Source organism: Ovis aries, chromosome 14, assembly GCF_016772045.2.
Source record: "Ovis aries strain OAR_USU_Benz2616 breed Rambouillet chromosome 14, ARS-UI_Ramb_v3.0, whole genome shotgun sequence".
NCBI classification, from domain to species: domain Eukaryota; kingdom Metazoa; phylum Chordata; class Mammalia; order Artiodactyla; family Bovidae; genus Ovis; species Ovis aries.
The window spans coordinates 10,419,517-10,446,081 of NC_056067.1; the positions used below are offsets into that span (position 1 = coordinate 10,419,517).

General features: G+C 43.9%; 1 protein-coding gene across 1 annotated transcript in view; it reads left to right on the top strand.

The window, feature by feature from the left end:
- Nucleotides 1–26,565, top strand: part of USP10 (ubiquitin specific peptidase 10) — a 63,675-nt gene that overhangs the window by 9,717 nt on the left and 27,393 nt on the right. Inside the window, exons 2-3 of the mRNA XM_027977691.3 lie at nucleotides 20,657–20,725; nucleotides 24,691–24,751. Of these exons, the coding sequence (XP_027833492.2) occupies nucleotides 20,657–20,725; nucleotides 24,691–24,751 (130 nt within the window). The remainder of the gene's footprint in view (nucleotides 1–20,656; nucleotides 20,726–24,690; nucleotides 24,752–26,565) is intronic.

The window sequence follows — 26,565 nt, forward strand, 5'->3', positions numbered from 1 at the left end:
TTTAAATGCTTCCCTTTAAATTTTAGACATTTGAGCTCATTTTACATAATGTGCTGTGCTGTGCTTTGCTTAGTCACTCTTTGTGACCCCATGGACTATACAGTCCATGGAATACTCCAGGCGGCGATTCTTTACCAGCTGAGCCACAAGGGAAGCCCAAGAATGCTGGAGTGGGTAGCCTATCCCTTCTCCAGTGGATCTTCCCGACCCAGGAATCGAACCAGGGTCTCCTGCATTGCAGGAGGATCTTCAGCAGCTGAGCTATCAGGGAAGCCCCATTTTATATAGTAGTATTTCTTTAGTCATGATTCTTGGTCATGGTCTTCTCAGTTGAACCACCTGGCATCCTGGTGGCCATCCAGACCCCCTGACTAGGGACCCCTGACTAGGCCCCCAGCTGTGTCCCCTCAGCCCCCAGGGCCTCAGCCTGACACACCGGTCAGAGCCTCTGCATGCTTTTGTTTGCCGCCTTTCCCCTTAAGCTGCCGAGCCCTTTGCCTTGAATAGAATTAACTGAGTCATATTTTGGACATCTAAAAACATTTTCAGTTTAGGTTAGGTATGAACAACAACAAAAGACGCCAGCTTGTGGCCCTCTGAGAGGTAATGTTAGTAATTTTAGCCCTGAATCGAGTGACTTGTGGAAACAGAACCAACTGAGGAGCCTGACACGTTGCCACTTTGAAGACCTGCCACCCTGGGTCTTGAGCATGAGAGTTCAGTTTTGTTTGAAGTTCAGCAGCTAACTGATTGACAAATTCCTCTCCGCAAACATTTATCCAACTCTTGCTCTATATTGTATTATATTCCCCAAAGCCGTGAGAAACTGCTGGGTGCCATGTGGTGAGATAGGACTCTCGGTGTGGGGGCAGCTCAGGCTTCGCCCCAGCTCCGTTTAACTGTGACTGTCTGCCATCTTTGAGGATTGGGGCATAGCATTAAGCCAGTTGGCCATTGGAAATTCTTGCAGCCTTTTTTTTGTTGTTGTTGTTGCTGGTCATGGATTTGTCAGCTTAGAAGTTCTTGTCTCCAGTTTTTCACAAATTGGTGCTAAAATAACACTCTTGGTTCCATCTTGGTTCTTACTGAATTCTTGGCTTTTCCATGCCACACTACACAGTGTGAGTTAAGTGCCAGGAGCGCAAACTTTCTTTTTCATGTGTGACTGGAGTTCTATTCCATGAGAATGAGATAAGAGATTGCTTTGAAAAAAAAAATCTTGAGCAGTCCCTTTAGTTTTGGCTGGAAGCTTCTCTGGCTGTAACTTGAACTTCACTCACAATGACACTGTAGCAAGATCCTAGCCATGACTGGACTTGGACACAGAGTTGCCACAGCTCAGTTTGGAAAAACTTGGCCTCTCACCCCCTGACACATGTTGAACAAATGAGTTTCTTTTCAAGATGGACAGAAAGTAAAATATGTTGCCATTTTGTTTCTTTGCCATTGATTTCTTTTTGGTTGAAAGCATAGATCTGAGTTAGCTTCCTCCCTTCCCTATGAAGAAGGGGAGGACTCCCAAGCTGTCCTGCACGGGAGCCTGGAGGGCTCTGTGGACTTTGGTGCTGGAGATGTCCTGTCCTTCCTCCCAGTCAGTCAGCTCTTCCCGGAGGCCTGCAGGCTGCCGGCTCCGAATGAGCCGAGTGCCCGAGCAGTGGAAGGAAGGCATGGCCCTGCCTGGCGGAGGGCACAGCACACAGATGTTGTCTGGCAGAACCTACTTCCAGTCCTCGGAGTGAAGGTCAGAACCACAGGGTGCAGGAACCACAAGGTACAGATTGGCCCTCCCTAGACTTACAGTAACGAGAGCTGCTGCAAAAGAGGTGGGCTGCTCCTGAGGTTTTCAGATGGATTGCAGGTCTTGCATTAAGAATGCAGATGACCTCTAGGCTTTCTTGAAGGGTTTCGTGACTCTCCTTATTCCTGTTGTATAGTTTCTTGAATCCAGGCGACTCATCTGTATATCAGCTAATCTGTTTTGTTTCATTCTTTGGCCTGTTTCTCAACAGGTTTAGCTGAGATCAGAGGACTGTTACTGATGCAATAAATACCTTCATGGTAGCTTTCCCTACAGTGGTCCAGAGCATTGATCCTTTGTTGACCCAGTCTGAGCAAATGCCGTTATTTCCAAATTCCAAAGCCACAGAGCTGTCTACCTTCCCAGGTGGAGAGCCTGAGTACGTCATTGGTGAGTGTGGAAAGAGAGCTTTTCCATTGGCTTACTGCCTCAGTTATGTTTTGTGTTTCCTACCTTTGTCATCTTAGATACCTCAGCCAGTGTCATCGTTCGTCCACTGGTTATTTTTTGAACTCAGCTATGTGCCAACAAAAATGAGCACAGAATAAGTTGTCTCTGCTACAGCACGCTACCCCCTCTGTCCACGCGCTTGCTCCCTGGCCCCGGGCCACTTGGAGTGGGTGAGTCTTCTCAGGCAGGCCTGCCTCCCTGCCCTCTTTATTTATTTTAGTTTTTCAAAGTGGAAGCTTGATTTTGCATTTTTTTCTAGGACCAGACCTTATAGATGGCATTGTTGTTTACTTGCTAAGTTGTGTCTGACTCTTTTGTGACCCCTGGACTGATGGGGTACAAATGGTAATATTTTCAAGTTATTGTCTCTTTTCTGTTGTATATTATTTTTCAGTTGGCAGGATCATAATTGAAACTGAGAGTATGCTCTAAAACACCATACTTAGAAATAACCTTAAAGTTGTTCATTCACTAAATCATGTTCGACTTTTTTCCAACCCCATGGACTGCAGCACACTGGGCTCCCCCTGTCCTTCACTGTCTCCAGGAGTTGGCTAGAATTCATGTCCACTGAGTCAGTGAAGTTAAATTGTTTTATGTCTGACAATAGCAGATGACGTTCCACCATTTACTTCTGTTTATGTTCAGGGAAAAAGACTTTCTGACCTAATTGGAGATTTCCAGCTCTAATGCCTCCATGAGTTAAGCTTCAGCTAATATAGTGAAAGAATGAAATGTTAGCTTCAGTTTTAAATTTCTTTTCTGCCCTTTTTAAAATCGCAGCCTCCTGCACCCCCCGCCACCTTCTTGCCTTGCTTTCTCTTCAGAGCACTTAACACCTTCTGATCCCCTTCATCTGATATCCTAGCAGTTATTTGGTTCATTTTCTCTCTAACTTTACTAGAGTGGAAGACTAATGAGTGGAAGGAGTTCTCCCACTGTTACATTCCCTGAGCCTGGAATGTAATAAGTGCTCAAAAATATATTTATTGATGAATAATTAATGGAAGATATAACACAGTCTGTACATTTAGGAAATCCCTGGTTGACTGTGGGAATGAGGCTAATCACCTGTTAAAATCCAGAGTAACTCAGGTTTGTTAGGAAAGTAGTTTGCAAAGAGGAGACTCGAACTGAGTTCTGCAGTGTGAGAAGCCAGCCGGGCTAGCTTTGTTAGCTGCTGCTTGTAGCTGCTCAGGAAGGCACCTAAAGTATTCTTACCCTGTGTAGGTAGCAGCGACTCAGCAGGTGACTAGGCATAGGAAACCATTGGGGCAGGTTCTGAGATGTGCAGTGTGCTGAACTCTGCGGTACACATGGCAGGTGCTGCAGGGGAATTCAGGAGTGAAGGAGGTGGGTAATGAGTGGCCCTGAGAATGAATGGGATTTGGGCACATGGAGAGAAAGGGGGAGGGCATTTGACGTGGGCCGGTGCCTCGAGCTTGGGTGGTAAACGGTCACCCAGCCTGAGAGAGGAGTTGGGAGCCCTGCGGTAGTGTCCGGGATACAAGGCTCAGCTTGCCGTAAGGAGGACCCTGGGATGCTGTGCTGCATCCCCTGTGTCTCAGGCTGACCTACGTTAAAAGTCAGTGGGGGATCCTGTTCATGGCATGTTTGGCTTCTGTAGGTCTGGGCTGGGGTCTGAGAACGGCAGAGACTCCCAGGTTGTGTCTCTGCTGCGGGGCCGGGCCCCACACTCTGAGTAGCAGAGTGGTGTAGGACGTGGGGAGCGTGGGCGCATCTGCACGCCCTGGCACCGTGGGCCGGAATGTGTGCCTGTGCATTTCTGAGGTGGTGGGCCTCATTTGCCTACATCACCTCCTTACCACCGCCAAAAAGGCTAGGGGAATCACTGTCTCACAGAAGTGATGTGCCGGTTAAACAGAGTCCTAGATCCCTGATGCTCCCTGACTGGGCATCAATTAATTGGGATGCTTATTTATTTTTTTTTTAAAGGCTGTGTTTTTATTTTAGAAAAAGGTGAAACATTAAAATTTCAAGACCAATCAAAACACGCTTAGATATGGCTTAAATCTAAGCGGTCAGACCTGACTGACTGTCCTTGGAGAAACACCACAAATATACATCCACCATCAATGACCATAACCTCAAATTCCACTTTTTCCATTAGAATAATCAAGGAACACCATTCAGAAATAATATTACATCCTGCATTTTATTCAGTTCCATATGACAAAAATAGGAACCTAGACTAAGACATCCATTTCAATCGGTAGATGTGTCAAGCCACAGATTTCATCATAAAAAATATTGGATCTGGGTAACAACTCTGCACTGGTTCAGGGAGGGCCCGGCCCTGCACAGTGCTGCAATAGAAAAATAGTGTCTCTCCACCGTGTGGAGTGGGATGCTTATTTTAATTCATGCAGTTGCTGCTGTTTTTACCAAATGAAATCTTTTGAGCATTTTGATGTTTTGATGAGATTGTCCCAGGAACTGGGGTATATAAATATAATTCAAGATAATCTTCCAAGTTTCTCATCCAAGAGTTTGGAAAAACAGTGAAGTTTGCTATTGGCATAAGTGCAAAACCTGGTTTTGAGGAAATAGTGGACCTTTTAAGGTTAAGCCAGAACATAACAGTGAATGAATCTAGGGGTTGGCAGCTTGAAATATGGAACTGGAGTATAACTGAGCAGTCCAAGTTGAAAGTGTGAGTTCGGAATTCATCTGCCTAGTTGAAGCTGTGAGAGTAGGTGGAAGAATGCTTAGTGGGAGAATGAACATCCAGGTGTCAGCCCAGAGGAGAGAGAATGGTTAAGAGCCAGAACAACTCCTGAAGAAGGTACAGAGTCCCCTCCAGGAAAGATTATGAAAAGTGTGTGTGAGAGAGGTCACATTATTAATCAAGTGCTTGATAGGTTGATGAGCTTAAGGATGTAAAATGATTTAGTTTGAATTGGGTTATTTTTGGAAAACCAGAATGTTGGAGGCAAAAGATTCATTGAGTCAAAAGAGCAAATGGGAAGTGAGTTCCATTACAAAGCAGTGTCTCTGTGGAAAAGACATTTCTGAAAAGTTGCATTGCAGTGGAATGTTTCTCTCAAATTATTTCTAGTTTAGTTGTGTTACAGTTTTTCTTCTCATTTTTGGGCTTTAACTTGTTAATGACCAATAAACCCTTAAAAGCACTAAAAGAGTTCCCATTTTACAAACATCTGCTCTGGAGAAAGAAAAAAGCATCTTCTCTGGATGTCCATCGAGCAATGGGTGCTCTTAGGCAGTGAACAGTCATCTCCGATCGCTGTGTAGTTTCTTCTGTCTGGTTTAGAGCCCTAACTGAGTATGGGAGTGGTTATGCTGCCCCCACCCCAGCTGTCTGCTTAGTTTCTTCCATTCCTGAATCGTTGGGTCCTGGTAGTGCCCCTGTGTTCAGTGATTCTGAACCCTGACTGCACATCAGATTCATAGGAAGCATTTGAAGTGCTAAGTGAAGCCTTGCCTCCCACCATGGAACCCAGAATTGTGGCCTGAGGATGCTCAGTTGGTCCTCAGGTGTTAGTCAGGGCTGAGAAGCACCGCCTGATGCCTTTGTCCTGTGCAGCTGACCCTGTTCCCCTGCTTGGTGACCTCCACCTTTGTAGGAAAAACAGTGTTGTGAGCTGACTGGGGTAAAATTTCGTTTCCAGATTTCTGATCTCCACTTGTTTACCATACAAGAGACATTCTGAAGTCTTGAGTTTCATTTTTCTAATAAAATACTTTTAATCATAACAGAATTTACATATGTAATTCAAGAATGGAGTTCAATCTATTGTTTTGGCTGGTCAGGTAAACTATACCTCCATGATTAGAATCTCTGGAGGCTGTTTTTCAGCAGGTCATTAGGTGAAGGTTAAATTGAGAAGGTAAACAGTGGACTACTTCCTCAGTAGGCTGGGCTGATCCTTAAGCTCTCAGTACCTGTTCTTGCATTCTTTTATTTTCAGCAGATAGTAATTTTGCAGCTTTTACTATTTTCACCAGCTCTTCTAACTTCGGTCTTCATTAACAACCAAAGCAATTCATGAACGGGAACATTGTATATACTTTCTCCTTAAAATTGGAAGCAGAGGGGTGTGAGTACCAGCTAAGACGAGTCCTGTTTCTTAACGCACTTCTCTGTTTTTCAGGGTGTTTGAAGAGACCATTGGCAGTGACCAACAGAGGAAAATAATCTATGTAGTCACACCTCTTTTGTTCCAAAATGTCTTTTAACATGGAGCTCTGATTTAGTGATGCACTTTCCTTTCTGGCAGGTGGCCTTCAGTAGTCAAGCTTTCGTTGGTTTGGTTCCAGCATATTTCGTTAAGTGAAAAATCCTGTAGAACAGATGGATTTACAAGTTTCTGCTCATGTAGCGTTTTGTTTAATGCAGCCCTAGTTTTGATTCAGCGTTGTTGGCACTAATTGTCTCTGTGTAGTGTGGGGTTTGGGTATGTCAGGGGATCTAGGCAGTTGTAAAGGCCAAGCCAGGCATGAACAGTCTGAGGTTGGAGGCTTAGAGAGGCTGGTTACAGTGGTCACAGGCAGCGGAATACAGATGCACCCACTATAGTTTAGGTCGTGTTGTCTACCACTAATTTGGGTCTTTGAGCTAAGGAACATGAAATCTTAAAGAGCCCTCGTGTGTGAGTATTTATAGAGTGCTTAAGAATTCTGCCTGTGTGAACAGAAAATCCGTATCGTGGTCCTTGATCTTCAAGAGCTGTTTTTATAATACAGCTGCCTCATCTATTTATTGATAGATGTGTGTCTAGTTAAAAACATCAACCATATTGAGGTATAATTTAATACAATAAATGTGCCAATTTTAAGCTAGCGCTTTGAGTTTTGACAAATGTATATACGGGGGTAACTGCCCCCACAGTCAGGATAGAGAACATTTTCATTGCCTGTAAGTTTCCCTCATGACCCTTCACCACGAATCCTCATCCCTCTCCCAGACAATGACTGATCTGCTTTTTCTGTCACTGTTATAGGCTAAGTTCCCATTTGCTAGAATTTTCGTTATGTGGAATTTTATGGAGTGCTCTGTGTGTTGCCTCCTCTCACTTGGCATAGCGTTTTTGGCATTTGCCTAGGTGGTATAGGATTCCTTCCTTTTCAGTGCTGGGTAATAGTCCATTGTAGGGATGGGCCACAGGCGATCTCTTCACCTCTTGATGGGCATTTGTTGTTCCAGCATTTGGCTGTTATGAATGAAGCCGTTGACCACATCACGTGGAGGTCTTTGTATGAACATACATTTTCATTTCTCATGGATAAAATACCTAGAAGTAGAATTTTTCTATGTCTTATGGTGGGTGTATGTTTGATTTTGTAAGAGGCTGCTAAGTTTTTAGAAAGCGGCGGTCACCTTTCACATCTGCAACAGGAGTGCCTCGTTCCCCTTTTGTGTCCTCACCCACTTGATAGCGTTCCTAGGAACACGAGCCATATCTGTGACAGAAAAGTGAATCTGCCTGCAAGCGGGGAGTTCTTAAGGAAATAGGCTTTAGTAAAGCAGTTTAAGTAGAAGAGAGTGGGGGCAAGAAAAACTGGGTGAATGCCCCAACATGCTAGACACAGGGAACTCATATGGTGGTCAACAATGGGGGGTACTTTTACAAGGTTGATCTGACTTAATGCACATCCACGGTTTGCCAGTGCTTCCCATTTTTCCCCTTTAAGGTGTAACATTTTGGAGGTTGACTTTTTTCTAGTTTGGGAGACCATGTGATTATCGTGAATGATTTTCCTCTAGGTCAGAATAGGTATTCTCTTATTAAAGTTTTCAATAAAGCTTTAATACACTTTTCTTGATTATGAAGTGAAAGTGAAGTAGCTCAGTCGTGTCCGACTCTTTGCGACCCACGTGGACTGTAGCCTACCAGGCTCCTCCGTCCACGGAATTTTCCAGGCAAGAGTACGGGATTGGGTTGCCATTTCCTTCTCCAGGGATCTTCCCGACCCAGGAATCGAACCCGGGTCTCCCGCATTGCAGGCAGACGCTTTACCGTCTGAGTCAAAATGTTATACTTAAAAATTGCATGTTATGTCTTGACTATGTTAAAAGTTTATATTTAGAAATGAAAAGTGTGCCCCTGCTCGCCCACCTCTGTTGATCGTAAAAGCGGGAGCATAAGAGACAGTGAGAGCAGTTGGGCTGGAGCTCTTCAGCCTGCCGGCCTCTGGAGTTGGAGCTGTTGCTGTGGGGAGGGCGTCTGTCCTCAGCCCTGGAATGTGTATAGGCTGTGGGCTTTGCTTTTCTTCCTCCTCTTCCTGAACTCATTTGTTGAGCAGAACTCTTGAGCACCTGCTGTATGCCAAGCACTTGATGCAGGCAATGGAAAAGATGAGTTGACTTGGTGTCTGTCCTTTTCAAAGAACAAGACATAGAGGTATGATATACATGCAGTGAATTTAATTCATTTAATGTATATAGTTTGATGAATTCTGACCAAAATGGTTCCTTTTCATTGGTGTTCCACTTTCCCCTTCCCATCCCTTCCCTTTCCTTCCTAGATTAGCACCAAGGTGATTGAAATGAAAATAGGTGGAATTTTGAACTTCTTTCTACTAGGGGTATCCCAGATAACAAGTACCAAATTGACACTCCCTAATTTATCAGCTCTTTTCCATGTGATAAAAAGTCTATATAGCAAGTTATTGTATAATGAGGGCTATTTAGTAATAGTTTAGAGCAAAGCAAGTTAAAATTTAACTGACATTGTGTAATGTACAGTAGGCCTGGAAAGTTGGTAAAAGTGGATTTCTGTTAAGTGAATCATGTTTTCTGATTTGGAGAATGCAGTCTGTGGAAACAAGTTTCAGCTTAGACTCCCCTTGAAAGCACTTAAGTAAATCCAGTCTATTAAAAATCTTGGAAAAGTGAAGGGATAACTTTAAAAAATTATTTTTTTGCCATGCCATGTGGGATCCTAGTTTTTGGCCACACCGTGCAGCATTTGAGATCTAGTTCCCTGACTCGGGGTCAGCCCCATGCCTCCTGCATTGGGAGTGAGGAGTCCTGACCACTGGAGTACCAGGGAAATTGCTGAGAGGATAGCTTTTGATAGGACTTTAATAGTCAGAATAAAATGCACAAACCGCATGAAACCAACACTTGATATTTGAATCTTAAGGGGGGGCGTGGCTTTGTCACACTTTTTTGTCCATTTTTTCCCTTTTCGGGACTCTCAGCCCCAAGAAAGTGAGGAGAATCCTGCTGCAACCCTGGGTGGTCAGTCGAGGCATAAGCCTTCCTCTGCCCCGCCCCGGTCCCCTCGCTTCTGCCTGTGTAGTACTGTCAGCAATGCGCAGTTCACACACACGGTGACAAAATTATAAATATCATGGTGTCCCAAACTTTGTCTTGTTCAGAATTTGTTCTGACAGTCGAGCACAGTTCAGCATGGATCATTGGTGCTCAATACATGCTATTAAATCAATGAAATTCCTGCTGTGTATTGAACATTGTCGCCTCCAGGTGTCCCCTAGGCCACCCACACCAATTTCCAAAGTTAAGACTGAGCAGTAACTGTTCAGTAGATGTCACCATCCATCAGGTACTGGGTCCTGGTGAGAAAAAAAAAAATAAAGAAATTTGAATGGTTCTTTTTATGCAAGTACTGATCTGATTTTTTTTAAACTTCATTTGTTAATAGTTCTCCCATTTAAATACCTGTACATTTTGGTGGTTTTTAGTATATTCACAGAGTTGTGCAGCTACCCCCACAGTCCATTTTAGAACACCTCATCATTCCAGAAAGAGGCTTCATACCCATAACAGGGACTCCCTTATCCCTCCCCACCCAGCCACTGGCAGCCACCCTCTTTCTCCTTGCTGTCTCTGGGGATCTGCCTCTTCTGGATATCACCCAGTTCATGTGAATGGACTCTTGCGATGCGTGGCCCTTGAGTCTGGCCTCTTCCACTCAGCATGATGTGTTCAGGTGCCAGCCACCTGGTAGCCGTGTCAGTCTGAGAACATTCCCAAAGCTGTGTTTTTCCAGGTTAGATCCAGGAGATCCTTTTGGAGCTGGGAAGAACTGTGGAGATGGATTTCGTCTGGCATACCCTAATTTTAGAGATGAAGTTAAAGCGTTTATCACTCAGAGCAGTGTTCTTTAGTCATTAAGTCGTGCCAGACTCTTTCAACCCCACGGACTGTGGCCCACCAGGCTCCTCTGTCCATGGTATTCTCCAGGCAAGAATACTGGAGTGGGCAGCCATTCCTTTCTCCAGAGGATCTTCTTGACCCAGGGATCGAACCCGTGTCTCCTGTGTTGCAAGAGGATTCTTTACTGCTGAGCCACCAGTGTATTAGTCCTTAACATCTTCTCCTACCTCCCAAATTCACTTTTGTGTTGGGAAAGAGGGAGGAGGGAGGAGAAGACTCTGCTTCCTGTGCTTGTTTCTGGCATTTGACCCTGCAGGCCTGGGCTTTGAGTGTTCTTGGGACACTGTGCCTGGGTCTGGCTCACAGATGCCTGGCTGCCGTGGAATCTGTGAAGTGCATGCAGCAGAGTGTTTGTTGATCACGCCTTTGTAGCCTAAGTTTTTACCTCAGGCTGACCTCCCATGTCCCTGAGTCCTTTTGAAGGCGGAGGACACGAATTTGGTGGTAGCCTGCACAAAGACTTGTTTCTAGAGTGCAAACCTTGGAAGCTGTATTCCAGCGCCCCCTAGTGCCTGCTCTGGGGGTTGTCCTCCGGGTCCCTGCTTCCTGCAGGAGGTGCTGTTTCCTGTGGCTGCATTGGATCCCTGGAGAGCCAGCAGTGCACCACGCAGGTGACTGGCAAACGCCTTTCCTTCTCCTTACCTCTCCTGGGCTGAGGCTGTGTCTTTGCTTTTCCTTTAGCAGGAACACTGGTATTTCCAGTTTGGCCTGTGCCTTTCGCAGGCTGTACAGCCCTAGGCCCTAGAGGGCCTTCTGGAGTCTGCTCTGGCAACTCAGAGTGCCACGCCCTGGCGCTTGGCTGCAGTGAAGTGTCTTGCATCCACCCTAGCTGTGCTGAGGGCTTGCCCCTTTTCCTGATGTGTTTCTTGTGCATATATTTTTCATGTCCTCTCTAGAAAAGATCCGAAAATAATCAGACGGTAATAGTAGGAGTTCTGAAGGCCTGAGCTGGGGTCAGTGGAAGGGAGGGGAAGTGGAGCTTTATTCTGGTTGAGAGGACTCCTCTACCCCTAGGCCCCTTCCCAGAGCGGGGATAGGGCGGCTCAGCACCCTGTGCTGTGTCCTGACCCTCATGGCCTCCCCCCCGCCTCCTCCCCGCCACCCCCCCCCCCGGCCCGTCACCACAGCTGGGAGAAGAGCGTGTATGGTTGCTTTCTTGTTCCTCCTCTTGACTCCAGTATTCATTCAACTCTGGTGGGCCTGGCTTAAACCTCAGGGATCTGCCTCACTTGATGACAATGCCAGCATTTCTTTCGTGCTCTGTGGTCCATGGAGGGCTCGCAGTGGCTGTTGCCTGGGTGCCTGGGCATGCCGGCCCCTGCAGGCTTGGCAGGGACAGGGAAAGTGGGATTGCACTTCCTCCCTTGCCAGCCTCACAGTCGTGAGTTTCAGCTCTCGCTGCTCCTGCAGGACAAACGAATGCATATTGCCAGTGCCATTTTCTTCCCCACTAGATTGTAAATCCTGTGAAATCAGGCATTGACTCATTTTTATCTTTTTTTTAAAACCAAAACTTTTCCTTTAAAAACAGACTTTATATTTATTAATTCTCCAGAGGAAGGAAAATGTTTCATACATGTATAAGAAGAGGGTAGGTAAAAATTTTCCTCACAGCTGAGTGTTTTCAGTTTTAGTTTAAAAACAGCCCCAGCAAGCTCTTTATTTGGAAATAATTTTAAATTTATAAAAATTGCAGAAGTACAAAGAGCCCCCATTTTATTTTTTATTCATATTGACTGGTTAGGGTTGAACCTCACTTAATCATTGGGGTGTGTTTAAGTTCTCTCCCTCTTTATACAGATACCTGTACAAACTCACAAACACATGAAAATACAGACACGTTTTCTCTTACCCTTTGAGGTTTGAGGGTGGGTTACATGCACTGGGACCCTTTAGCCTCCTTGTCTGCTTGAATGTATATTTCCCATGAATATTCTCTTAAAGTAACCACAGTTGGACAGCTATCACTTCCATATGTTGACATGGATGCAGTGTCTTTTTCTGACCCACTGTTCGTATTCTGGACTTGTCAGTTGACCCTGTGCTCTCCTTTTATAGCACTTCCTCTCCAGGGGAGGATCCAGCATAGGGTCAGATGTTGCATTCGGTTGTACTGTCTCTTTAGCTTCCTGTCATCTGGAACTTTTCCACAGCCTTTTGTGACATTGAGTTTTTGGAAGAGCACAATCCTGCCCCTGCTTTTTGGTAACATTCTTCATTTTGCCAGACATCTATAACAGTTTGTGATTGAAGATTAGGAAGACTTTTGGGGATGGTGAGACTGGAACATTTTAATGGAAGCTGGCTGTCCGGAGTTTCTGTGATAAACTCTTTGGTGTCATAAGACTTGTGATGCTTCAGTCAGATATAGTTTTAGTTAAACAATTGTCACTAAAATTCAGGGCAGTGTAATTTATGTCCACTCACTGGGGTTTGCAGTTGAATAAATACTTGGGTTTTTCTATGCTTTTGTAGTCTTAACTTCATAATTTAATTTCTCTTCCTAATTTATTTAAGCTAAATTCTACTTTACAACAATACTTCTATTTGCTTTTTTGGAACAGTGTGGATAAAAAACACTTCTTCATAGTGATGCTTCCTGTGATTATTTATAACTGATATAGATGATTTTGAAAAGCACTCAAATGATAGCCTCTAAATTTATGTGGGATATTATATTTTATTATATCACTTCGCTTCAGTGTTTTTGAGTGATTACAAAAGAGACATTAGTTTCTCTGCCCATGAAAGAAATACTTACTGTTTTTTCACATGTATTGTGATGGCAGGAAATTGTCTTATTTTGAAGTCTCCCTTACTTGAGGCTTGAGTGACTTTGTGCAACTCAGATTGGAACTTGGCGCTAGCCTCTTAGCAGTCCCTTCTGTAAGCTCAGTTGCAAAACTGACATGACTGTTCTTTAGATTCTTGCAAGTGTTAACTGCTTACTTTCAAAAACTCATGCATTTTAAGGATTGAAAACAGATCCCGTTAGGGCAGAGAATGTGAAAATTCATGTGTATTTTTATGGAGTTGTCTATTGATATATGTGAGCTAGTGTTAAGGGGATCATGTTAAAGTTCAGAGCAGCTCTGGCTAGCCATTTGTCAGGTGTTAAATGATACTTTAGCATTGCATAGTTGATAGTTAGCAGTTGCTTATGGTGTCATTTTTGGATTAAATGTTTTCATCAAGTCCTAATCTGTTGTCAAGGAGATCATGAAACATAGGTGCAAACACAGCTTCTGGAAAATGGGTATATGAATAGTTGTACAGTGATTTGATAACATTGACTTTACAGTTAATCTTTTGAATAAAATATTTTTGCATGGTTCAGAACTAAGAACTCTGAAAAGATATATCCTAAAACATCTCAACTCTCCGTTCCATGACTTCCACTGACTTTCCTCCTTCCAATATCTATTGCTTTTTAAAAATCAGTTTTTGGCTGTGCTGGGTCTTTGTTGCTATGTGCAGACTTTTCTCTAGCTGCAGTGAGCAGGCTCTAGAGTGCTGGCTCAGTAGTTGTGATGTCTGGGCTTAGTTGCTTCTCGGCATGTGGAATCTTCCTGGGCCAGGGATTGAACTTGTGTCCCCTGCATTGGTGGGTGGACTTCTCACCACCAAGCTACCAGGTTTGTCCTGGCATTGATCTGCCTTTGGTTGGTGGTTTAGTCATGACGTCATATCTGACTCTTTACGACCCCATGGACTGTAGCCTGCCAGGCTCCTCTGTCCATGGAATTTTCCTGACAGAACATTTACTTCTCCAGGGGATCTTCCTGATCCAGGGATTGAACCTGAGTCTCCTGCATTGCTGACGAATTCTTTACCGCCGAGCCACCAGGGAAGCCCCTATCTTTATGCAAATACAAATCAGTATTTCTATTTTTCTGCCTCCCAGCCCCCCCCCCCTTTTTTAACCCAAATAATGTTTTCTTAATTTAACAGTGTTGGAGATTTCTCCCTGTACACACTCCTTCCATCTGGAAGGCTGCACCAGGAGCTCTTAGTTCCCAGTGGAGGAGCAGAGTTCTAACCCCAGGATTGCCAGGAAATCTTCCGCCCTTCCTGTTGCCCTCACCAGTGAGTTTTGTAATCAGGTTAAAGGTGTGGATCTGTGGAGAAATTACTGACATGAAGTTGTAATGAGAAAGCACACGTAAAATCTGTAGCAGATTTTTCCAAATAATACTTTAAAAACAAAGACTTGAGTAAAACGGAAAATAATAGGAGAACTTGTCTCTCCCCGGAGTCTAAGCACTTACTCGCCTTCTGCGGTGGCCCACACTCTGTCTGTGGAGTGTGCTTCTCTCTGGATCTGAATCAATCCACTTCTCACCTATCACTGTCTCTCACTGAGTCCTTTCTGTGATGAGACATCAAGAGTGCGAGCTTCATTAGATCCTGAAACCAGCTAATCCCCAGCTTGTCATCAACACTGTTGCAGACGTCTTCATGCTGTTTCTTTGCGACAACTTTTGGGCATTAACAACTGGTTGGGAAACTCCCTTGGGAGGGATAGTATCTAAAATCAAGGACGTGCGCTCATCTTCTGCGAGAACTCCAAAATTAAAACTTGCTGCTGAACAACCATCAACAGGAGAATATTGGATCCCACCAAAAAAAGATATCACGTCCAAGGGCAAAGGAGAATCTCCGGCAAGACGGTAGGAGGGGCGAAATCATGTTTAGAATCAAATTCCATACCTGCCAGAGATGCTCGGAGGGCTCAAACAAAACCTTGTGCACACTAGAAGACCCTACAGAGACTGAGCCAGACCTGCCTTGAGTGTTTGAGTGTCTCCTGTGGAGGTACAGGTCATCAGTGGCCTGCCGCAGGGGCAGGGGCTCTGGGTGCAGCAGTCCTGGTGTGGCATAAGCCCTCTTGTAGAAGGTTGCCATTAACGCCACCTTAGAGGTGTTGAGCAGACAACCCACAAACTGCAGAACAATTATACCAAATAAATTCTTGTATGGTTAAGAAGTTCTGGGACCCACAACAGATTTCCCAACCTGGGGATTTGGCAAAGGGATTGAGAATCCCCAGGGAATTTGACTTTGGAGGCCAGTGGGATTTGACTACAGAACTTAGACAGGATTGGGGAAACAGACTCTTGGAAGGCACAGACAAAACCTTGTGCGCAACAGGACCCAGGAGAAAGGAGCAGTGAGCCCATAAGAGACTGACCCAGACTTGCCTGTGAGTATCCAGGAGTCTCCAGAGGTGAGGTGTTGTTTGGGGGCAAACACAGCCCTGCCCATCAACAGAAAATTGGATTAAAGATTTACTGAGCATGGCCCCGCACATCAGAACAAGACCCAGTTTCCCCCACAGTCAGTCTGTCCCATCAGGAAGTTTCCATAAGCCTCTAGACGGCAGACAGAATGAAAGCCACAATCACAGAAACTAGCCAAACTGATCACATGGACCACAGCCTTGTCTAACTCTACGAAACTGAGCCGTGCCGTGTAGGGCCACCCAAGATGGATGGATAATGTTGGAGAGTTCTGATAAAACGTGGTCCCCTGGAGAAGGGAATGGCAAACTACTTCAGTATTCTTGCCTTGAGAACCCCATGAACAGTATGAAAAGGCAAAAAGATACAACACTGAAAGATGTCTCCAAATCGGTAGATGCCCAATATGCTACTAGAGAAGAGTGGAGAAATAACACCAGAAAGAATGAAGAGACAGAGCCAAAATGAAAGCAGTGCCATATTGTGGATGTGACTGGTGATGGAAGTAAAGAACGATGTTGCATAGGAACCTGGAATGTCAGGTCCATGAATCAAGGTAAATTGGAAGTGGTCAAACAGGAGATGGCAAGAGTGAACATTGACATTTTAGGAATCAGAGAACTAAAATGGACTGGAATTGGCGAATTTAACTCAGATGACCATAATCTACCACTGTGCACAGGAATCCCTTAGAAGAAATGGAGTAGCCACTATCGTCAGCAGGAGGGTCTGAAATGCAGTCAGTACTTCGGTACAGTCTCAAAAATGACAGAATGATCTCTGTTTCCAAGGCAGACCATTCAATATCACAGTAATCCAGGTAATCCCCACTAATGTTGAAGAAGCTGAAGTTGAACGGTTCTGTGAAGACCTACAAGACCTTCTAGAACTAACACCCCAAAAAGATGTCCTTTTTATTATAGGGGACTGGAATGCCAAAGGAGGAAGTAAGGAGATACCCGGAGTAACAGGCAAATTTGACCTTGGAGTACAAAATGAAGCCGGGCAAAGTTTGCCAAGAGAACGCACTGGTCATAGCAAACACCCTCTTCCCAACAATTCAAGAGAAGACTATGCATGGACATCACCAGATGGTCAACACCAAAATCAGATTGATTATATTCTTTGCAGCCAGAGATGTAGACAGTCTATACAGTTAGCAAAAACAAGACCAGGACCTGACTGTGGCTCAGATCATGAACTCCTTATTGCCAAATTCAGACTTAAATTGAAGAAAGTAGGGAAAACCACTAGACCATTCAGGTATGACCTTAGTCAAATCCCTTACCATTATACGGGCAGTGACAAATAGATTCAAGGGATTAGATCTGATAGAGTGCCTGAACTATGGATGGTTTGTGACACTGTATAGGAGGCAGTGATTAAGACCATGCCCAAGAAAAAGAATTGCAAAAAGGCAAAATGGCCGAGGAGGCCTACGGATAGCTGAGAAGAGACGAGATGCGAAAGGCAAAGGTGAAAAGGAAACATACCCATTTGAATGCAGAGTTCCCAAGAATAGCAAGGAGAGAGAAGAAAGCCTTACTTAGTGATCAGTGCAAAGAAATAGAGGAAAACAATAGAATGAGAAAGACTAGAGATCTCTTTAAGAAAATTAGAGATACCAAGGGAACATTTCATGCAAAGATGGGCACAATAAAGGACAGAAATAGTATGGACCTAACAGAAGCAGAAGATGTTAAGAGGAGGTGGCAAGCACACACAGAAAAACTATACAGAAAAGATCTTCATGACCCAGATAACCACAATGGTGTGATCACTCACCTAGAGCCAGACATCCTAGAATGTGAAGTCAAGTGGGCCTCAGGAAGCATCACTACAAACAAAGCTCATGGAGATTGTAATGGGAATTCCAGTTGAGCTATTTCAAATCCTAAAAGATGATGCTGTGAAAGTGCTGCAGTCAAAATGCCAGCAAATTTGGAAAACTCATCAATGGCTACAGGACTGGAAAAGGTCAGTTTTCATTCCAGTCCCAAAGAAAGGCAATGCCACAGAATGCTCGAACTACCGCACAATTGCACTCATCTCACATTCTAGCAAAGTAATTCTCAAAATTTTCCAAGCCGGGCTTCAACAGTATGTGAACTGTGAGCTTCCAGATGTTCAAGCTGGTTTTAGAAAAGGCAGAAGAACCAGAGATCAAATTGCCAACATCTGCTGGGTCATCGAAAAAGCAACAGAGTTCCAGAAGAACGTCTACCTCTGGTTTATTGACTATGCCAAAGCCTTTGACTGTGTGGATCACAACAAACTGTGGAAAATTCTGAAAGAGATGGGAATACCAGACATCCTTAACTGCCTCCTGAGAAATCTGTATGCAGGTCAAGAAGCAACAGTTAGAACTGGACATGAAACAACAGACTGGTTCCAAATTGGGAAAGGAGTATGTCAAGGTTGTATATTGTCACCCTGCTTATTTAACTGACATGTAGAGTACATCATGAAAAACGCTGGGCTGGATGAAGCACAAGCTGGAATCAAGATTGCTGGGAGAAATATCAATAACCTCAGATATGCAGATGACACCACCCTTATGGCAGAAAGTGAAGAGGAGCTAAAAAGCCTCTTGAGAGTGAAAAAGTTTGCTTAAAACTCAACTTTCAGAAAACTGAGATCATGGCATCTGGTCCCATCACTTCATGGCAAATAGATGGGACAACAGTGGAAAAGGTGAGAGACGTTATTTTCTTGGGCTCCAAAATCACTGCTGCCATGAAATTAAAAGATGCTTGCTCCTAGGAAGAAAAGTTATGACCAACCTAGATAGCATATTAAAAAGTAAAGACATTACTTTGCCAACAAAGGTCCGTCTAGTCAAGGCTATGGTTTTTCCAGTAGTCATGTATAGATATGAGAGTTGGGCTATAAAGAAAGCTGAGTGCCAAAGAATTGATTCTTTTGACCTGTGGTGTTGGAGAAGACTCTTGGGAATCCCTTGGACTGCAAGGTGAGCCAACCAGTCCATCCTAAAGGAAATCAGTCCTGAGTATTCATTGGAAGGACTGATGCTGAAGCTGAAACTCCAATACTTTGGCCACCTGATGGGAAGAAATGACTCATTGGAAAAGACCCTGATGCTGAAAAAGATTGAAGATGGGAGGAGAAAGGAATGACAGAGGATGAGATGGTTAGATAGCATCACTGATTAGATGGACATGAGTTTGAGCAAACTCTGGGACTTGGTGATGGACAGGGAAGCCTGGCATGCTGCAGTCCTCGGGTCTCAAAGAGTCAGACACAGCTGAGCGACTGAACTGAAGTGTTCTGATGATTGACCATGAGGTTTGTTCCAGCAGACTGGTAGAAGGCTTGCTGGGTCACGATTCCTCCCCTTCCTCTTCATTGACATGAATCATTTGAAATTTTAGTTCTCTTACTGGATTGACCAATTTCTTTTTTTTTTTTTTAATACTTTAGATTGTATGGAAACTCAAATAAGAAAGTGTACTTAGACGTGTGATTTCAAAGAGTATTTCATTTATTTTTATCTTTCCAAGAGAAATCCAGCCTGAAGAGAAAAACTTAGCAATCCTGTAAGAACATTCACTTCCTATCCTGATGTGTCTTCCCCACATTGTGAATTAAAGTAGCCGCTTAGAAGGTAGAGTGGCTCTCTTTTACGTGGATAGCATTCCTGTTGTTGGTATTAAATAAAGCCACATGAGTCTTCCTCCATGTTTGCGTTGGGCTTCACGTCCACAGTATTGATCATCTTTTGGGTCCTACTTGTTTGTTACTGCTCTTGTATCCCATGAATGCATTTTCTGGAATTCTTAAGCAGCCCACCTCCACCTGTCCCAAGTGTGTATGAAAGTCAAGAATTATTTTGCCTTTTGCACTTGAGTAGTGACTATAGAATAGAATTCTATGAAAACAAAAAGAAATGCTTTTTTCCTTGGAACTTTCAAAGCATTGCTGTCTTGCTGTATTGATTTTGGTTCTTTAAGATCTTCTGTTGAGTTTATAAATTTAGTAATTTAAATTTAATAATCCTTTGATATCTTTGAATACTTCCTTGTTCTCTCCTTTTTTTTCCTGGACATTCTGCTTACTTTACCTGCTAGAATTTCTTTCAGGATACAGATTAGAATTTTAACTTCTTTTCTGTTTCCCGAGTTTTGTTTACACAGATTCATTTCCCCTGTTTTAATAGTAACCCTCTTTATTGCTGTTTATTGTCCCCTCTCATGTCTTTGGTTTTTTGTTGTCCATCCATATTCAAGAACTGAAATCATTAATATATTGGTGGATGTGTTTCCTAGGCACATCAGAAGTTTACCATTTCTCTAACAGGCTTTCCCTGTGAAGCAAAGTTCCCTTGTGCTTTTTTGTAATCCGTTACCTGGAAGCCACAGATCTGTTTTCTGTCCGTAGTGCTTGTGGCCTTGTAAGTCTGATGCTTCACTTAGGGTGATGCTTTAGAGAGTCATTGATTAGCAGATCATCACGTTCATGCATCATGTCCACCTGTTGATCCACATTGGGATTCTTTTCAGTTTCTAGTGGTTATGAGTACAGTTGCTGTAAACTTCAGCATGCAGGTTTTGTTTTTTTTTTTTTTTTGGTGGACATTGTTCTTCATTTCTCTTTGGTAAGTGCTTAGGAGTAGGCTTGCTGGGTTGTGTGGTCAGTGAACTTTATAAGGAACTGCTGAACTCTTTTTTTTCCCTGAGTTGCTGTGCCTTTCTGCATCTCTAGTTGCTTCACATCCTTGCTGGCAGTTGGTATTGTCTGGAACGTTTTCTCCCATCATAAGGCTCATCATTTTGATTTTCTTCCATAAAACCCTAAGGTTTTATCTAGACTTAAAGACCTCTCTGCAGTGGGACTGTGAAGGAGCTCCAGACAGCACTGTCTGTTTCCTGGAGAGGGTCTTGGGGGCTCCTGGCGGATTCTTTATAGGGTCCATGTAACACTGTTTTCTGAAACTGAGTGATTTGTATATTTTATGTGATCTGTGATTCTTTTTTTTTTCCCCAGTATATTTTTGGAGATTTTAGCCCTGATGAATTCAATCAGTTCTTTGTGACTCCTCGCGCTTCAGTTGAGGTAAGACAAAATTTTGTTTTATTGGGTGCATGCATAGATTTAATTGATGGTTATATTTTAGATCAGGTTTTGTTTTGTTTTGTTTTGTTTTTGATTTATGCCTTTTAATTAGGAATTCCAAAGTACAGAAAAGTGTGGAGGCTAACATGAAAAAAGGAGTGGACCCATCCATTGGATTTGACTACTGTTAACATTTTTCTATACTTGTAAATAGCAAAACATTACAGAGACAGTTGAAGCTTCTCTTGTATCCTTGCCTGTTCGCCTTATTCCCCAGAAATACTGAAACTCTGCCAAAAATGCACAGTACATTTTGTTTCCTGGCTGTGATCTTCACCTCTTACTGTGCAAGTATATGCTATTTATTGTTTTGTGCGGTTGAAATGTCTCATCAGGGGCTTCCCCAGGGGCTCAGTAGTAAAGAATGTACCTGCAATGCAGGAGAAGTAGGTTTGATCCCTGGGTCAGGAAGATTCCCCTGGAGAAGGAAATGGCAACCCACTCTAGTATTTTTGCCTGAGAAATCCGATTGACAGAGGAGCCTAGTGGGCTACAGTCCATGGGGTCGCAAAAGAGACCTGCCTTGTGACTAAACAACAACAAAGTGGTTTCATACTGTATCCATCATTTTGTAGTTTGTTTATTTTAAGCTAAATACTCTTTAGATTTATTTGGACATTTTGTTCTTGTTCTTTGATTTTAATTGTTAAATTTTATTTTTGGCTGTGTCCTGTGGATCTTAGTTCCCTGAGCAGGGAATGAACTTGGGTGCCCACAGGAGTCAAAGCGCAGAGTCCTAACCACTGAATTGCCAGAAAATTCCCCGTTAACTATTAAGTATTGAACTTAGCTGTTTTCATGTTGAGGGGGACTGTCTAGGTCTTCAGTTCTCCCATTAGTACAGAAATGTGGCAGTAATCGTATTTTGTCATGTCTCCTCATGCTCCTCTGTGGGTTTCTCCAAGAAGTATTCCTAGGAATGGAACTTTGGCGCCCTGTAAGGAATAAGCATCTTGAGTGCATCTGCTTTCTAAGTGGTTTTAACAGTCTGCATTTCCATCATTAGTGCATGAGAGTTTTTGCTGTTGTCAGTCACGTCATACTGTTTGCGACCCCATGGACTACAGCACGCCAGGCCTCCCTGTCCCTTACCATCTCCTTGCCCAAGTTCATGTCCATTGCATTGGTGATGCCATCCAACCACTCACTCTCTGATGCCCTCTTCTTCTGCCCTTGATCTTTCCCAGCATTAGGGACTTTTCTACTTTTCTATTGAATCAGCTGGTTTCATCAGATGACCAAAATACTGGAGCTTCAACTTCAGCATCAGTCCTTCCAACCAGTATTCAGGGTTGATTTTCCTTAAGATTGATTGGTTTGATCTTCTTGCTGTCCAAGGGACTTTCAGGACCTTCTCTTCTCCAGCACCACAGTTTGAAGGCATCAGTTCTTTGGTGTTCTGCCTTCTTTATGGTCTAGCTCTCACAACTCTACATGACCGCTGGGAAGACCATAGCCATAACTATAGGGATCTTTTAGACCCCATTAAAAAGAAAAATTTTTGATAATTCCCAGTCTGTCCATGAGATCTCCCAGGCAAGAATACTGGAGTGGGCTGCCATTTCCTTCTCCAGGGAATCTTCTCAACCCAGGGATTAAACCCACGTCTCTTGTATTGACACTTGGATTCTTTACCACTAGTATCTCCTGGAAAGCCCCATTCTCAGTATAGACATACTTAAAATTTTTGTTAATCTGATGGAGTAAGTAGATTTTTGTCGTTTTAATTTAAATCTCCCAGATTATAAACATTTGAGCACCATTACATTACTTTCATATGTCCATTGGCAGAGTAGATTTCTATTTCTGTTAATTACCTGTTCTGTATCTTTCGTCTGTATTTTTATCAAATGGCTTGTTTTTTTCTTACTGTTTTATAGGGTTAATAATCTTTGGGAGTATATTTTAAAGTTTTAATGTCTTGTATTTCTTTTCCTCATAGTTTGTGGATTTTTAAAATATTAAGAAATTTTTTTCCTTCCCTGAGGTCATAAAAACATTTAATAAGTTTTTAAAGTTTTTGTTTTCAGTTCGGTATGTAATACAACTTGAGATTGTGGTGTTGAGTGTGTGTGTGTATGGGTGTGGGTGGTGGGGCTCTACCCCTTACCCCATAGCAATAGCAAAAAGATTTAAAAATACTACCTTCTTATTATTGAAGGTCCTGAGTATTGACCTCACAATATGGTAGCACTGTTTTCAGAGTAAGTTGATTTGGTTTTGTATCTAATACAAATAAATTTCAGCTTTTTCTATTGCTCAGTTTCCTTTTGTGTGTGAGATTATATATTTTTGCTTAGAAAATTCTCTGTTCTTATAAGTAACTGTATAGTTAAAGAGAGAACTTTGAACAATTCTTGCAGTTTTATTCTGCTGCATTTTTATTATACCCAGTTACCATAAAGGGGTTTCTTAGAGCTGATGGAGGTTTGCTGCATCACAGGCACCATATGCAGTGTATGGAGTGTAAAAAAAAAAAAAAACACACACGTTTTCTGTTGTTGAACTCATTGTGGCATTCTAGTAATGCCCAGTTATGCTCTTACCAAGTTAGTAAACCAAAGTAAGTGTTTTAAACACACTTAGCAGAAAACAGCAGCATTGCCCTGGGGCATGCCAGGGGCTTTCCTACTCCCTAGATTGTGAGTACAGTCTGATTCCAAAAAACAAGACTTTGAGTGCCTTACAAGTTAGATTTTTATCACCAGGGGGCACCCTAGTGTCATCAGTGGAATAAAGGCTGTGTCTGGGAGTTTGCTGTCTTCTGTGACTGCAGAGGGACATCATCGTGATTTGTGGCTTTCCGAGACACACTGAATTGCTCTGTGTGTCCACGCCAGTGATAAAGGCTGGGGCACCAGATGGGAGCGTTGGAGTCGTGTGTGGAATGGCCTTGCACTTTAGGCTCAAGTGCAGCCCGCCTGGGGACACAGTGCTTTGCCGTGATGAGTGCTGGAGTGCCCCTGTGTGGTGAAAATATGCACTCCTCTCAAGTCCAGAAAGTGGTCAGTTCCTTTTGTTTTCTTGGGCTTCTCTGGCGGCTCAGACAGTGAAGAGTCTGCTGGCAATGCAGGAGACCTGGGTTCGATCCCTGGGTCGGGAAGATCCCCTGGAGAAGGAAATGGCAACCCACTCTAGTACTCTTGCCTGGAGAATCCCATGGACAGAGGAGCTTGGTGGGGTACAGTCCACGGGGTCGCAAAGAGTCTGACACGACTGAGTGACTTCACTTTCACTTCACTTTCCTAAGTATTATGGAATAGCTAGGAGGGAAAGAAATTGGCATATTCGTGATACCGTCCTGCATTTTGCAGAGAGCCCAGGCACTGGCCATTTTGCTGTCTCTTTTCCAAACAAGGAATGTGGTTGCCAGCTGTTAACCCAGTTATTTAAGGCACCCTGTTAAAAGAGAGCCGTGATTCTCAGGCTTTTCTTTCCCAGCTGCTTTGTTCACTGTCCCCAGGCGTGGTTCCCGCCTGTGGCTGAGTGGACTTGCAGTGACGGTGAGCAGTGTGTGCAGGTGGTCACGAAGACTCTGTGCTGGTCAGTGGACAAAAACAAGTGTTCATAGTAGTCGACGTGCACTCTGCAACTCCTGTGAAACAGAGGGTGTGTCATGAGCCTTTTGTAGCTGACTGACGTGTCCATTGGAGCCCATTTTAATTTTTTACCTCATTTTTGGATCTGTTTAATAGCAATCAGTATTGGAAAGCTTTCTAATGGTGTTTTAAAATGAAGATATTTAATCTTACTGTCTCCCCATCTGTGTTATTTTGTTAAAAATAAGTGTTATGAGAAGTTGCATGGATAAATAGCCTTTTAATGAGGGTTGCTTTAATGAAATAGCATGTGTTGAACTTTAACAGTTTTTTGAGTTAAACTCTGTTTTCCACTTCCCTGGGCAGCTTCCTCCGTACGGCGGGACAGTTCTGTGTGGCGCACAGGCTGCTGGTGACCTCCCCGACGGTAAGCACGCACCATGGGGGCAGGCTTCCTTCCTTTCCCTTTCTGCTTGACGTTTTTGCTGTAGACTCCAGTAGCTTTAATCACCAAACCACTTTGGCTAATGAATTAAAGTTTATTCTATGCTTCAAAGTGTCAGACCTCCAAGGTGAGTTTTGGAAATAATTGCTCATTACTGTTTGTTTCCTAAGGATCCTCTGGCACAGGTGTACCCATCATAGCCAAGGCTCTCTGTGCGGGTTCTGGAGTGGGCTCTCTGTCGAGTGCACCAGCTGTTGGGCCCAGAGCTGGCAAGTCTCTGAGTACGTGCTTTCCACCTGGCTCAGTGGCAGCTTGTTTCTCTTGTCCTGAGTTTGCGGTTATGTCCACGCCTGTCATCAAGGCTCTTGGGAATTCAGGTGACCTCTTCACCTCCTGTCCTGTTATGACTGAGTAGCTGGCTGTCTCTGTCCCAGACACTGAGCTGATCACTGGAGGTGATGCTTACTCAGTTGCAGCCCTCTCGTGTGTGTTACATGTCACTAACAGTAGGGTCCTCTCATCTTGCCGGCTGCCGCTGCCCGTGTCAAACCTGTCTAGACCGCTTTCCAGTTTGCATCACGCTCAAGGTCCTCACTGGCCTTGGAGAACCTGGAAGCTGAACCTTTTCTTTGAGAGCAGTGATTTGGTTCCCTGTTTCTACAGCATTGTCAGAAAGGGCTTTATTATAATTTAGATTTAAGTATAAACCTTGCAGAGACCATGTAAACTTTTTATCTGCAGACAAATGAGAAAATGATTTTATCTAAAATTATTAGCAGCTTTATAAGAAACGTAAGGTAGAGAAGAGTTCTAATGATGACTTAGGATGAGGATAAAATAAGAGATGTCAGAGGGACCCAGACACCCTTGTCAGGCCCTCCCAGCCTCAGGAGCCCCCCTGTCGTCTACGGGTTGAGGTGCTCCCTGACTTCCAGTACTTGGCACATAGCCGCTGTGCTCCCGGTGTTTGCTTGGGCTCCAGATGTCTCGCCGTCTTCCCTATTGTCAGAGCCCTGGTCCAGGTCGTGCCTTACCATCCTCCCAGGGGCTTCGGCTGCAGATGAAGGCTCCGCCTCCCTCAGACCCCCAGTGTCGCAGTGCTTCTCCCCTCTGCTCCACTCCCTCCTTCTTGCTCTCACGACGTCCCCCACCCCCTCCAGGCTGGAATCCCTGCTCAGTTACGCTTCTTGGCTCTTTTTCTCCCTTCTCCCCTCTCTCCTTTCAAGTCCATCTTTTAATCTGCCAAAAACACAGCTGCTCACATTGAGAGAGGCCAGCTTAAAGGCCCCTGTTCCCCAAGGCCTCTTCTGTCCTATTCTGTTATTTTTATTTCTGCTACAGTGCCAGCTCACTGTCCAGTATCCAGTGAACCTACCTCCCTGTTTAGGCTGAGTTCAGCTGTGGGTGGCAGAGACCGCAGCTCATCCGTTTCAGTGTGCAGCAGCTGCACAGTACAGTGTCTGCAGTGTTGTAAACCCTGAGGATGGTTTTGGATGAGCGCTTTAGAGTGATTTGTTCTGGCACTTCCCACCACAGCCGGCTCCGCACACTCTAGGTGGGGGCTCCTAATGTGGCCTTTTTAAATTAGTCCCCAAAGCGGAAAGTAGCCTTGTCCCTCCTCCCCTCCCATCCCCTCCCCCATCTGGTTATCCTGCCAGCTCCTCTGACCTCTCTGTAGTTTCTAATCCAGATAGATCTCTTTGTGTGTGTGTTGAGGAGCATTTTGTTTTGTAAATTTATTTAGTTTTATTTGAAGGATAATTACAGTATTGTGTTGGTTTCTGCCATATATCAAC